This window comes from Stylophora pistillata, chromosome 3 (genome assembly GCF_964205215.1).
Source record: "Stylophora pistillata chromosome 3, jaStyPist1.2, whole genome shotgun sequence".
Taxonomy (NCBI): Eukaryota; Metazoa; Cnidaria; class Anthozoa; order Scleractinia; family Pocilloporidae; genus Stylophora; species Stylophora pistillata.
In genome coordinates this window covers 10060328-10075681 of record NC_142521.1, presented here as the reverse complement: position 1 = coordinate 10075681, position 15354 = coordinate 10060328, and the positions used below count along the sequence as shown (strand labels likewise).

The window sequence follows — 15354 nt, the reverse complement described above, 5'->3', positions numbered from 1 at the left end:
CTCTGGAGCAGATTTTATGTAATTGCTAAAAACCGTAATTTTTGAGTGGCTATAAATCCGGTCCTGAGAATTTTTTAAAATTTTACCAGTACTTTTCTCTTAGTCCACACTACCCAATTTTAAAATAAAATAGTGGGGTCACCGGACTTGTTTTTTAAAGAATTCACTTCGCGTCTAAAGAAAATCCACGCGCGTCTCGCGCGTTTGCAAAATCTGGCCCTTACAAGATCCCGCTTTTCGCATGCGCATACGTTGTCCGCTGGTCAAAACCTTGATTTGTTTCGAAGAGTCACTCGCTCGATTTTCGGTCGATTTCATCAGCTTAATTAGTCGTTCAAGTGGACCTGTAAATTATTTTTCAAGTGCCGTTAACAACCTTGCTTCGTTGCTACGTTTTGGAGAATTTCGGTCATTTAAATCTGGCTAATGTTACGCGAGGTACGTACATTGTCATCAAGCACCTCCAGAGGCACAACACGTGCTGGCCAGTTTCTGCAGTTTAAATGTGGTTAAATGGAAACACATGAAGTTACAATTTACCAACAATGGAACCAAAGGAACTATTCTTCTTTCGGAAATGTTTCCTGAAAGTGGTTTGCAATGGCATCGAGAATACGCTTTGTTCGAGTGACACGAGGTTTCCTCGCTGTGTTTTGGGAAGGAGGCATGCTGAGGATCGCAAGCAGCCCCTTTGTTCCGAACTTTAAATATAACTCTTTGAGATGTGAATAGGAAAGCCCACTTCCTGCAATCTTCTGAGCCACTGATTGTTTTATTGCACCACTGTCGTCCCTGGGGTCGAAAAGTCTTCGGCTGAATGTCTGAAGAATTTCATGGCGTCGATCCAAATACGTCATGCTGGCAATTGCTTGTTCAACACCAATAACTCCAGAACAATTCACGAGTTTTCCCTTGTTCAGTTGAAGTGTAGAATGAAACAGAATTTTTTCAAGTGCCTTAACGTCCTCCAAGGCATCGTGGCCTTCAAATTCTTCATTAAAGAGATGTGAGTAAAGTGCTGATTGGTTTGATTTGCAAGATGCCGATTCACTGAGTTGCAATGCCGGGTGTTTATCTTTCAAAAGATGTTTGACAAGGATTTGACTGTCGCCAAAATAAACAGTCAGGTTGCTTAGTTTGCTGCGAAAATTTTCGTCGCTTCTCCGGAGAAGTATTGGAGTGTCAAATGTTGATGAATTATGACCTATTAGAACTATACAAGTTTCCTTCTGGGATGAACGTTTTACTTGACTAAGAAAGGTGTGAAACTCCTGAAGCGCTTTATCAAGAGAGACAGTTTCCACTGGTTGGTTTTCTTTCAATAATTTTCTGATTCCATTGATATTTTGAACAGATAGTTTGTTCACTCGTGAAGCTCCAGTACTCACATTTCCTGTTGGTAGAATGTACTTTGAAAACACTTGATTTTCATGAATGATGGACAGCTGACAGAGTTCTGCAATTTTCCCGGTGCAGGTAGTCTCAGTGTCAAAAACAACAAAAGTGTAAGTTTGTTTTGGATCACAAGTCAGTTTTGGCAGATCAGGTTGAGCATAGTAGGATGGTACTAGTTTTTCATACTCGTGAAGCTCATTATCAGAAATGTTTTCCAAAAGATGTTCAATGTGAGTGTGAGTTCTTGGTGAAGGCTGATTGACACTTGTATCCAGATTCAAAGCAACTGCAGTTTAATAAGTTTTCCCCTCCTTAGCTTCTTTTTGACTATTTTGACTGGATTTCTGACCCCGTAATTGATTTCTCCTATACTTGAAATTTTTTGTAGCCTTCCGGTTTTTGTCACTTAACACTTTTTTGTCCATCAGGCCCCGGTTGTTCGAAGGATGGATAACGCTATACAGTGGATAAATCTCTATCCGAATGATAGCACAGTACGTTTTGGCAACACTTATCCGCTGGATAGCGATTTATCCGTCGGATAGCGTTATCCGCTCTTTGAACAACCGGAGCCAGATCTTCATGTGATGTACAAAAATAGCTGGGTTCGATATTCAGTATCTCTAATGCTGCACTTACATAGCCATAGCCAAGATTTCTTTGGGCCACACCACAGGCTACTCTAAAGTCATTGCTTATACTTCCTCCGTAATACCGGGTTTTGGGGTTTTTTGTTGCTATGGTATTATTTAGACTTTCCTTCCGTTGAGAGTTGGCACATGGGGAAAGCTTCTTGACAACAGTATCAGTGGCATATTCTGAAAAGATGTTGGTTAGGGCATTTTTCAGGGGCTCACCATGTAAATTCTTGCCATTAGGTAGTTCTGTGTGCTTGTATCCCTCAGGACATTTTTTGAAGCCACACCAGGATATATTGCATGAACTGTGTTCCCCAAATGAATGTGGTACTATGGAGTTGATACTTGATTTTAAAAATTCTGGATTTCCAGCATTCTGAGTTACAGCATAACTGAAGCATTTTGCATAGTAACTTATTACTTTGTTACTTAGTGTTGAACAGTGCGGAGTTTTGAAGCGATCTTTCAGATTGTAAAGACGAGTAGTGAGAGAACGTTTGGTATGTATTGTGTCTGACCACTTTTCAACCTTGTATGGCACTTTGTTTAAAATATCAGCAATAGTAGTACTATCATCATCCCCAACATATGTACTGAATTGGGTTCCACTGTTAAGGGCATTAGTCCAGAGCTCAACTGCTACATCACTCTCCATGGACTTCGAGGACCCTACATGGTTTTTTCTACAGTCGTGTGTTTTGGCCACTTTTCCTGATTTTTTGCAGGATTCACATACTTTGCAGGCTTTACATCTCGTTGCATAAGACAGAACCTTTCCCGTTTTTAAACCCATTGATGCTCCATGACCAGTGTGTGAGTTGTGCCCTTTGCCTCTTTTCGTCCCACCCATGTCGTACGAGACTGCAATTGCCGGCATACTATCTACTTCCCCCTGATTGTTAGATTTTTCTGCATTTTCCTTTTCCTGTTCTAAATACACATCACAACTTCCTTTTGCTACCTTTTCAATGCTGTTACCTATTTCCCTTTCTCGCATTTTGAACAGTTGCTTATTCAGTGTTGGAATGTTTAAAGTAGCCAGAAAATTGTTCAGTTGTGTTTGTCAAACTCCAATATGAAGGGAGCCAAGAACTGCTCTAGAATTAATGTCACTGGCTTTTTGCCCTCTGCTACCTGTTCTGTGATGATTAGATGTATGAACATTGTTTATTTTTCCACACTTGGAACATTGAATGTTGAAGACACTACTTAGCCCACTTCTTGTTTCACCAACCATGTTGTCCAAAGACAGTGGACCTGGAAACCAAATTTGTTTGGTTGTCATTTCACTTTCATTTGGTTTAATTAGTTTTACTGGAGGCAGGATAAAACAGTAGACTGGTTCAGACTGGTTAATAAGTCTGATTTGAATAACAAATCTTAACTAAATTAGGAGGAGAGAGATCATGAGAAATGTCTAATCCCACACCTAAAAAAGACCATTCAATATAGAGTGTAAGAAGGTTCATATACTATAAGTAATGAGTTTTGCCACACATTTGTCAAAAATTTGAAATGAGTAGCAAACAAATTTCGAAGTATTTCTTTTGCACCTTGACAATAAGGCATATGATTACATTTTTAAAATGACTATGCTGTACAATATTTTCTTACAATAATTTGATAAGTTAATTTTTAGTTTTCTATTGTTTAAAATCATTCTTTTGAATCTAAGAAAAGGTAAATACAACTTTAAAGCCAAAGAAAAATAGTATTTCTCTGACTTCAGTGGTCATTTGTTTGCATATAGTTATTCTTGTTCTTGATGAAATACAAAAGGGGGGACTTGTTTATTGTGCTCTGATGAAAGAAATATTGAATGTGTACTCTGGTAACGAAGCTGACTGTATAACAGTTTTTCTCCAAGCAGTAAATATTTAATACAGTAATTGTTCATAAAGCCTCATAATGGTTGCAGAAGGAAAACAACTTGTACAACAACTTCTGTACATGCAGAACTCAATATTTATGCTAACAGTTTATTCCTTGGCCTACTTTTACAATTGAAAAAGTCCACAAAGTCTTCCTCACCTGCTTGACAATGTAAACAAGACTTGAGGTCATTTTTTAGCACTTCCATGCTGACGATTCGTGTGCCTGATAACATTTGAGCGACCTCTTCCTCTATGTTTTGCTATGAATAGAGAATGATTACTTTTGAAGTCCCCGAAAGAAACGGCGATATCTTCAATTTTATTTGTTACAATTTGCTGGTCCAAAAAATAACTTACCTGTTTTGACCTAGTCACTGTTTTCCTGGGGGGCTCAATGTCCTCTTCCTCCATATCATTTTGTTTTTCCTGAGATTTTTTCTCACTTACCCTTGCAAGGTTTTTCAACACGCTCAAGCGTCTTTTCGTCGCAAAACGACCTTTATGGCGACCAGAATTGGCACAGACAGAGTTTTCGTCATTTTCTCCAGCATAGACCACCGATGGATTAAGCAAACTAAAGCCACATACAAAGCCGCCCCAGGAAAGATAAAGGAGTAAAAGTGTGCTTGGTTTGGTCTCGGGAATTTCGGAGTCCACTCCAGGGTCATCACGATCGATCGCAGCGCGTACATAAAAACTATAAAATTTTCTTCTCGGCACAACATATGCCGATCGGCCAGCAATATTTCTTTAGCTAATAGTACAAATAAAGACTTTTGGCGGCTAAAATTTCGTAAAAATGCGATTTACCCTGAATACTAGACGTGAATAGAGTTCGGCAAAAAAAATTACCCGCCGCCATGTTTGTTTACCTCCTCCATGGCTTTTAAAAATCCCGCGAGTGACGCGCGTGATTCGCACAGCTAGAACCCAGTCCTAAAACTATTGTGAGCCACCTTAAGATGCTTCTAGGGCACTACATTGGGGAAAGCGAAAAAGCTGCACCTTTACTTACAAGTCCTCCGTCAGTTTGAAGGTCATACGTGAAGTCCCCGACATGCAACGCAGCCGTGTTGCGCCCGGACCTAGCTTCCATGATAAGCCGTTTGAGACTGGGCGCTCCTCCAATTCGACCCATGTCTCCATAAACCAAGAACTGCGGCGACCAATCCTGCAAAAGACAAAAAAATTGTGGGCACATATTTCTTTCATCATCGTTGTCTAATACCAACCTGATCAGACAAAGTTCCTTTAGCAGACTAGAATTGTAGATTTATCATCACCTTCACCATTTTAAAATGTATGTGGAGCGTGGTCTTTCAGGGCTCGGTTTCGCTAAGCTACACGCCACTTTCTAAGCTGAATTTCCAATGTTCTCCCGACCGCGTCTAATTTCCTTCCCTCAAAGGAGGGAGGGGAGGGTTTTGATTGTACGACATTCAATCGAATAGCCTTTCAAAAATATCGCAGCTACTAACTGACAGTTGTACTGAATTGCTAAGTTTGGCAAGAGGAGATCCAAAGATTCTTGGTTTAGGCGAGACTGAGCCCAAAGGCGAAGCGCACGAAATATTCATTTACAATGGAGTGGTTTCCCACCTATCCTGCTATACCCAGTCCTAACAAAGCTCAAATTTATTCAACCTTAAAGGGCTTTTTGCTAGTTCAGCTGCTTAAAGAACGATTCCTAGCTCTATCTAGTTGTCCTACGTTTTGAAGAAAGGCTTTCTCAGATTCAGTTCCGTCCTTCGAATTAGCACTCTCTTTAAAACAGGCGTGCACCCTTTTACGTACAAGGTAATCGGTTTTAAGAACCTAGTTAATAATGTAAATTGGCCAAAGCTGACGTTTCCAGCGTTGGCCCTTCATCCAGCGTTAGCCCATTGGCTCTGAGTTGGTCAGCTGATAAAAACCATAGTTCAACCTTGTTATACTTCCCCACCGACACAGCACCAGTTTTTTTTTATAAAGTAATCCCTTTATTCACCCTTGTACATAGTTAGGCACCCTTTCTATTATTTTTTAGCCTGGGAAATTAACCGCTGCAACAAGAGCGTAGCCTTCAAATACCCTTTCAGGGCCCTTCGACTTTGTCTCTTCCAAAAATATTGTGAAGGGAAAAATTGTTTAGTTACCCACATATATCTGCCAGTTAAAAGCTGGTTTGTTTTTCTTTTTTTTTTTAATATTATTATTACAAACACAAGTGAATTTTAGTCTTCCTAACAGAACTCCTTAATAATTTTCGAAAGCCGGGAAAACTAAAAATAGATTGTATCGACTTTCCAGAGAAGTAACTCGAAATTTTTTGTACTCAATTGTCGAAATAAGACCCCAAACCTTTAGTACTCAAATAAAATGATCTCTTAAGATTTCGGTGCGACCGGTGCAAAATACGACCACTTGTCACTCAATTCTTGAAGTCTTACCCCGGGAAAGTATACGCGCAACCAATGATTCCATTATACATAAATGATCCGGTGGAACATTTTGAACAAATATAGTATTGTTTCCTTCTTGGAGAATCAGCTTTTGATACGTGAAGATTGTTAGTCATTATTTGAACGTACAACACTTTCCAAGGGACGCGCGGAACTCGCAACAGACGGCGAGCTGACGTTGTATCGTCTCCATCTGGTCCAAGCGACAAAGACTCTTAAAAAACGGCTTATCAAACCCCACAAAGAGACCATTTCTGCCAAAACAGACTGAATTACCGACTAGCTATGGAATTTTCAAACAAAGATTGTTACAAGTACTTTTTCTAGTCTGCTTATAAACTTTCTGAAAATTCTTTAATAAATTATCATTTGTTTCGGGAACGTTGTAAACGAAAATTTTTCGCTTTTTGCCAATCTATAAGAAAAGTAACCGAGCTTACAACATTAAAGAATATTTCGGTAAAGTCAGTTAAAGCATAATTAGATCCGTAGAAATGGTTAAAACTAGGAATAAATTTTCCAGTGAAAGGCATTTAACAAGTAGAAAATTACAAAGTAAACTAGGCGCTTGTTATAAAACAGCGCTGGTGATTCAAGAAAAGGTAAACAATCATACTCGTCCGAAAGAAACAATCAACGCTACGACTGAGCTTTCCTATAAAAATGGCAAACAGGATTGACATAAGAAACGGAGCATATAGTATGAAAACCAATATGGTCGAAATTTCCCGTTTCCTGGAAACCACAACTTTATAGGGAAAACTATCAGTTCCTGTGAAGCCAACAAGAATAACAAACAGCGAAAAGGAAACAAGTTAGGACACGTATAGGACGAAACAAGTCTTTGTAATGTCTTTAAAGTTTCGGCACTCCGTGTTTCTGATTTCTTGCAAGTGACGCCAAAACGGCCGCGGCTTCCAGATGTACGAAGACCAAATCTGTAGGAGTTGCTTTCCATTCCCGGGTAAAGATTGCTGCTCCTCAAAATAGCGCTGTTGTCCGAAACGGTAAAGTTGGGGTTGGTCAGAGGTTCGTTCACAGAGAGAGAGGCTATCTGTTCTGGTGCGGGCCAATTGTTGTATTTAAGGCCACCCAAGTAAACATCTCCAACGGGCCATTGAGCCTGGCAAGGTGTAGGGAAATAAGCACTGCAGTTGAATGGATATTGTCTGGCGACCCCGAACTGAGAATGCAAAATGTTGGACACAATCTGAATCAATCCGCCATTTCCGTTTTCGTTGTCTTTTCACTTTCGTTGATGGTGTTGCGTTCTTCGGTGAAAGGCGAATCAGTTTGAACGACCGCAGGAGAGAAATTCACTGCAAATTTGATCAAACAGCTTCAATTAGTATGGTTCATTGAGAAGAAAACCATACGAGTCATAAAAGAAAACCGTTAAAAACAGAGAGGGAAACTTAAGCGTATAAAAGCGTTAAGAATGACAGTTAACAAGATGAGTTTCTGCCTTTTTTTTGAGTTTCTACAAATCAACAAGTTAAAAAAAGAACAAGTTGGAAGCCGCAACAACTTCACCAACACGTCCGAAAAAAACAAACCGTTGTTTTGGTAAATGATCAGCATAAATCCAAAAACAAAAACATAGTGGGGAAAGCTAGACTCCATGACTGCTTAAACTGGAGACAAGATGCATGAATATAAAACTTGATTGACACCAAAGATAAAGTGTCGCGCGGTGAAATAAAAACAATTTGTCAAAACTGCTCTCTCACCTCGAGTGGGCTCGGCGGCGGGTGGAATATACTGATTATTTCTTCTTCCGATATCTTTCATTTGTTTTCGCCGAAGACGAACATGCTTTTTCATAGTGACTCTTTTTTGTCGTCCATTGACACACTGTCACAGTTGCAGCTCAAAATCGGACAGCCAAGACGCTTATGATCTTTGAATTTCGATCGGACCCCGTGATTGAAGCAGAGCGTGCAACAAGCATCACGTTTTTTTCTAGCGTGTATCCATTTTTTGAGAAAAGTCCCGCCCATTTCGTTCTGAGAGTATTTTTTCAAACAGCGGTCCGCAAGAAGAGTTTCTTCTTCGGAGACGACGCCCTAAATGCCTCGATCGTCGGAAAGTAGTGACATGTCATCCCAAGGCGGCTCTGAAGTCACTGACAAGCACATGTCAGTAAAATAGAAAAAAGCTCGCTCACCATTGGGTAAGGTGTCACGTGCGTGGCTCGTGAAATTGACAGAGATACGGTGTGGTGTTCGGATGGCACGAGAAACGGAGATATATTCTTGGATTTCAACACAGAACTTTTAATATTTTCTAACATGTGTCGTCGCCATTACCGGAAGTGATTATACATCGAATCATGAACGGAAGCGAGGCTGAATTAATGTAAACGTAAATCGAATACAGCACATCTCCCCCTTTAAGATAATGAAAGAGAAACTTACTTAGACATACTTGTTTCTTATCTAGCGTGAAATTCAAAATCAAAACAATGTCAATCAAATGTCCTCAAGTAATCGTCATTTTGTTAAGAAACACATCCTGGGTAGCTATTGTCATTTGTCACTGCACTAAGTCTCACACACACTAGAATACGCGTTCATAGTTATGACTTTCTGTCTGAGAAACCAGAGAAAATCTGGCCAGAAAGTATAACTTCACTTATGGCACATAATCCTTCAATCTAGATGAGGGCTTAGATTGACGGCCAGATCTGGTGTACACTTTTGATGTGCCAGTTCCTTCTGCAGTGTTAGCTGTTTGGGGTGAAGGAAGTTTAGGTGATGGAGGTACTGGCACCGATGTGGGTTTGGCTGGAGATGTAGCTGCAGCTGGGGGTGGGGGTGGTATCTTGTTGATCTGTACTCTATTCCTTCTATATGACCCAGTGTCCGTATGGATCACATAAGAACGAGGTGTGCACTTCTCCACTACTATTCCAGACTGTCCTCTGTCTTGTACCATCACTTCATCTCCCTTCTCTAAGGGAACAAGAGACCTCGCTGAATGCCTTCTGTCGAAGTGCAGCTTCTGTTTGGTTTTGTGATTGTCTTCAAACTGACGTAGGGCATGATTCTGCACAAGGTTTGGGGACAGCTGAGACGGGGCCACCGGCACTTTGGTTTTGAGCCTCCTTGACATCATTAGCTCAGCTGGAGAATAACCATTAGTCAATGGTGTCGCTCTATACTGTAGCAAAGCAAGATAAGGATCTTGAGAGCCAGCTAGGAGACGTTTAGCTGTTTGCACTGCTCTCTCTGCTTCACCGTTGCCTGAAGCATGACCTGGGCTGCTAGTGACATGTCGAAACCCGTAATCTAAAGTGAACATCTTAAATTCCCTTGATGTATAGTAGCTGGCATTGTCAGATTTTACTTGATCTGGAATTCCGAATCTGGAAAATGCACGTTTCATCCTGTCTATGACCTCTGCTGAGGCAGTTGAACTCAGACTAGCTACCTCTATCCATCTGGAGTAGTAATCAATCATTACTAAATACAGTCTTTTATTGAGTTCATAGACATCAGTGGCTATGTATTGCCATGGTCGTTGTGGGAGCATGGTAGGAACTAGAGGTTCTGGAGGATTTTTCCTGTTAGACTGACACTTGCGACAGTTTTCAATTAACTCCTCTATATTCTTCATCATGCTTGGCCACCACACTGTGTTTCTGGCCAATGCCTTGCACTTGACAATCCCTTGGTGACCGTCGTGGATCTTATCCAGGACTTCCAATTTCATAGACGATGGTATAACGACTCGAGGTCCCATCATCAACAGCCCTTTAACCACTGTCAGCTCTGCTCTATGAGCAAAATAAGGGCTGACTAAACCCTTGACATTATGTTTTTCAGGCCAACCTTCAGCTACATAGTTCATAATTTGCCTGCATGCTTCATCCTCCTGTTGATGGATCATAATATCATCTAATTTGCTATCACTGATAGGCATTCCAGCTATGACTTGATGAGCATATAAGTTCACTTCCTCATGAAATGAATCACCTGATTTGGCTGGTGTTGGAGAACGAGATAGCGTGTCGGCAGTGTACAACAGTTTTCCTGGCACATGAACAGGTGTGAACGAGTATCTCATGAGCCTCATTCTCATTCGTTGAATACGTACGGGTAGTTGATTCAACTCCTTCGTGGATAGCAGTGGTACAAGAGGCTTATGATCAGTCTCAAGTATAATATCCTTTCCCAGAATGTAATCTGTGAATCGTTCACATGCGAAGGTACTAGCTAAGGCCTCCTTCTCAATCTGGGCGTACCTTTTCTCTACATCCAGAAGGCTTTTGGACGCATACGCCACTGGCGCCCACCTGTCACCGTGCTTTTGCAAAAGCACTCCGCCAAGTCCGTATGAAGACGCATCTGCTGACACCTTGGTCTCCAGTGAAGGATCATATATTTGCAACACTGGGCTGCTCGTCAAGCATTGTTTAATCTCTTTAAAAGCCTGTTCCTGTGCTGGACCCCAGCACCATGCACTGTGAGAGCTCAAGAGTTCACGTAGAGGTTGTGTCATAGTAGCAAGGTTGGGTACAAACTTCATGAGCTGGTTCACTGTACCCATCAGACCTCTTACCTCACTCACATTCTCTGGAGCACGCATTTTCAATATAGCCTCAACCTTCTCTGGAGAGCTTTCCACACCATTAACTCCGATCCGATGACCTAGAAAGTCAATCTGGCTTTTGCTGAATTGGCACTTATCCTTATTCAAGGTGACACCTGCTGCTTTCAGCCGTGTTAATGTCTGTACGAGTCTCTCGTCATGTTCCTCCTGGTTCTTTCCGAACACGACAATGTCATCCATGAGACATACCACACCTTGTTGACCACCTAGTATTCGGTAGATCTCACTCTGAAACTTCTCAGGGCCAGATTTGATACCGAAGGGAATTCGCTTGTATCGAAATCGACCAAATGGTGAGATGAACGTGGTCAGTTTCCTTGAATCTTCATCCAAGCAGATTTGGTGGAAGCCCGCATTGGCATCCAGTTTAGAGAAAACCTTAGCACCTCCCATCAGAGCAATTGTATAATCCACTGTGGGGAGCATGATTCTTTCTCTCTTCACTACTTCGTTAAGCTTCGTGAGATCCACACAGATCCTCACTTTGCCATTTCCTTTAGGCACCACGACCATAGGAGAACACCATTCCGATGGTTCTGTGCACCGTTCTATAACATCTAGCTCGATAAGCTTGTCAAGTTCAGCTTTGGCTAGAGGACGTAGTGGAATAGATATCCTCCTGGGAGTCATCACACTGTATGGCTCTGCGTTTTGCTCGATCTTAATCTTATATTCTCCTTCTAGCTTTCCTAAGCCTTTGAACATTGATCCGAACTCCGCTGACTGGATAGGATCTGACGTAACTTTTCCAATGAACTTAACGACACCTAGATCTGCACAAGCGTCTCTACCTAGCAATAGAGAGCCTTTGGGGAACACATATATATCCTCTGTGATTGTCTGATCACCTTTCTTTAGTTCTGCAGTAAAGAATCCAAGAGTTGAAAGGTTGCTTTGATCTGGGCCACTAAGAGGCCTGTCAGGCTTCTGCACATTGAAGTGTGAAAACTGTGTATCATACACAGCTTTGGGAATGACTGTCACATCTGCTCCAGTATCAACAGCAAATTTCAGGCTCTGACCTGACACCTGGACTTCCGTAAACCATGCACTCCTGCGTTTCCTGTTGTTGATACTCTCAATAGAGTAACTTTCATCACTGATGCTTCCTAAGAAGTAGTACTCATCTGAGTCAGACTGCACTTCTGCTACCTCTTGTACAGACCCTTTTTCTTTGCTACTCCTGCAGACCTTGCCCCAATGTCCTGGGCGTTTGCACTTGTTACATTTACTGTCTTTTGCAGGGCATCTTTCTCTGGGGTGCACCTCCTTTCCACACCACCGGCATGACCGGCTATTCGATGTCTGGGAGCAATTTGATGCACTTCTTTGCTGCCCGTTACTACGTGGTCCCTTGTCACGAGGGCCTCCTTTCCGCCTATGTTGAACTGCCTGCACTTTAGAAGTCTCTCCTTTTATATCCTGAGCCCACCTTCCAGAACATTCTTCTGCTCTACACTCATTTATCGCTTTTTCTAAAGTCAGTTCACCATCTCTCAACAGCCGTGCTCTGACCTTATCACTATTTATACCCAATACGATCTTATCTCTGACAAAATCGTCCTTTAGTTCACCGTAGGCACACGTAGACACGAGAGTGTTAATTTGTGATAAGAAATTATCGAAACTCTCACCTTCTGATTGCGTATACCTGTGAAACTTGTAACGTTCATAAGTAACGTTTGTTTTCGGCGTGCAGAACCTCTGGAATTTCTCCAGAATTAATTCCGGATCCAGTTTGTCCTCTGCTGGTACATGTTCCTCCCCTTCGGGGTCACCTACAGCTGGAGCCCATGTGAAGCCATTGTAGATTTTCAGCGCCTCCTCACCTGCGAGATTTAGCAGTATAGCACTTCTCCTTTCCTTAATGGCATTAGATAATCCAATGGCGTTCACATATAATTCGTACTGCTGCTTGAACAACTTGAAATTCTCACTTGCATTCCCGATAGACAAAGAGCTTTCGGTGGTGGAAGATTCGTAGCCATATTTCCGCGTAATTCCTGATCACTGATCGCTAAATATCCGTTCTGGACACAGTTTATATCTTCTTGTTCACTCCTGACACCATGTGGTGTTCGGATGGCACGAGAAACGGAGATATATTCTTGGATTTCAACACAGAACTTTTAATATTTTCTAACATGTGTCGTCGCCATTACCGGAAGTGATTATACATCGAATCATGAACGGAAGCGAGGCTGAATTAATGTAAACGTAAATCGAATACAGCACATACGGTCAATCCAATTCAAAAATTTTGTTGCCGTTTTCACTATATTTCTTATGTCACTTCGTTGTTGTCATTTAATACAACATTCTACTTCACTATAATCGGACAACAAAAATTTGAGATGAACGATAGACCGAGTAAATTCATCGTGTCTTTCAATTTGACAACAAATGAACAAAAAACCAAGATGTTAAGTGACAGTTATATTTCGGTATAAACTATATACCATCATCAGACTGAGATGAAAGCTATGTGTTCAGCAATGATACGGGACTTATTACCAGTGGTAAGAAATGGAAGGTTAATCAGAGCTTAAGCAAATCATAATGTTCCATTCTCCGTATCGAAAACGGGTTGGTTCCAAATGCTTTGTGCTAATTCTCAACACCTAGTACGTGAAGAGTCTCTAAAACATTACTTAGTTACAAGCAACAGAAACATTCATGTAATCAAATGACGCTCGATTTTTTTAAATCTATATGGAGAAGCTCTTCGACTATCACTATCACGCTTGATGACTGAAAAGTTGGAAAACTTTTCATCAAGAAAACGTTGCATGATACATCGGTCCGATTTGCTTAGTTCGAAGGGAGGGGAGAGAGAGGGGATTCATGCATAACAGCATCAACTCCTGTAACATTTAATAACAAGGTTATAGCCATCCACTAACATACTATTTTGTAGCTACCATAACTTGGTTGTAAACACTCTTTGTTGCTGTTCAGGCAACAATGGTAAACAGAGGGATTTCACACTTACACCTCTAATGGAGCAATTCATACCTCAAGGAGATATGGCAGAAATACATGTTCAATTGGGGTACATTATCAAATGGTTGGACAGGCCGAGAGAAAAAAACTCAAATTGCACATGTTCATCATAACTATTTTGTTCAGTAAACTTTTTCCTATAGTTTACATATCCCTTCTTAATAAAATGCTATTTCAATTTAGGTGGCTTTCAAGTATGCCTGAAGCCAACAAACACAATGTCATTCATAACTTTCCAGAAACAACAAAATCAAACAAAGATATTTTGTCTGGTTAGTCTTTTTAGACAAAGCACAAAATCTCAGTCCAAGCACAAGTGAATCAAGCCAATTATTTACATAGCATTCAGATTTCTTGGAAGCCAATTTTAACAGGATTAAACACTATTCAGTTATCATAAGATTACCTTTTATTAAGCAGACAAGTAATGACCGGAAAGAAAAATATCAATAAGGGATTACAAGTTAATCAAATACCAAATTCTCTGCACTGACATATACGAATTGTATGGCATACAATTGTAGGAAGAATTTCTAATGAGATCTGGGGAGTGAAAGGGATCAGAGAGTGGTTTCAAAACAAGCCGGTGACTGCCGGAGTTCACCCAGCTACTTGATTGTATGTCGCTGGCTACTCTGGTCATAACAGTCTGCTTGTGACAAATAATCTCCACGTTACCACAGCCGCCTACTTTTCCAGAGTTGGCCGCCTACTTCAAAACATTTTGAAATGCCTGATCAGAAATATTTAGCTTACCTCATCATCTCTTTTAGCAGTGAATTCAAACCCATCACTTATGTTACCGCCACTTTGGACATGGTATGAGTAAATCATCCCAGGAATTAATCCCTGAGAAAAATGCAAAAATATCAACACTGGATGTAAGCGGATAATCATGATTAACATGATTAACAGTCAAGTAAACAACAATTTCAATACAACAAGTAATAAACAATTTCAGTACAACATCCAATATGGCTAGAATTGAAAAAATTCTAATTAGGTCTTTTGAAAATAAGTTCTATCATAATTTGCTGAAATAAGGGGTGTTTGATAAAATTATGACATTGGTCTTACTTTGGAAAATTTTTCAACTTTTCTGAGTATAATGCCAAACTCCATCCAGAATGAAAACTGTTAGTCTTGAACCAAGTTGGGTTGCACTTAAGTAGTTATATTAGATAACCATCAGTATTTTGACACAGAAACTACATGCAAATACATATTCAATCAATCAATCAATCAAGTTTATTGTCTTTACACCAGGCATAGTTACCCACTCCAGATTGCCCAGGCCAGAGGCTCATGTATGAAACATAAGAAAGCAACCCACCCATCCTACCCCAGGGGAGGACATCCACCACACAGTAATCTCGTGCATGGGAAATT

The 15354-nt window shown here is 40.8% G+C and overlaps 1 protein-coding gene and 2 pseudogenes across 3 annotated transcripts in view; all 3 read right to left on the bottom strand.

Moving 5' to 3' along the window:
* LOC111324405 (acid phosphatase type 7-like) overlaps positions 1–15354 on the bottom strand; it is a 56003-nt gene that overhangs the window by 35016 nt on the left and 5633 nt on the right. Inside the window, exons 3-4 of the mRNA XM_088752450.1 lie at positions 14722–14814; positions 4923–5078 (exon numbers count right to left, since the gene is read on the bottom strand). Coding sequence (XP_088608576.1) covers positions 4923–5078; positions 14722–14814 — 249 coding nt within the window. The remainder of the gene's footprint in view (positions 1–4922; positions 5079–14721; positions 14815–15354) is intronic.
* Positions 561–4193, bottom strand: LOC148734476 (uncharacterized; annotated as a pseudogene). Its single transcript, XR_015999412.1, has 3 exons — positions 4065–4193; positions 1963–3290; positions 561–1659 (listed from the first exon to the last, which is right to left on the bottom strand). The product of XR_015999412.1 is annotated as an uncharacterized LOC148734476 (transcript).
* Positions 5788–8537, bottom strand: LOC148734475 (uncharacterized; annotated as a pseudogene). The gene is made up of 2 exons (XR_015998508.1): positions 8079–8537; positions 5788–7667 (listed from the first exon to the last, which is right to left on the bottom strand). The product of XR_015998508.1 is annotated as an uncharacterized LOC148734475 (transcript).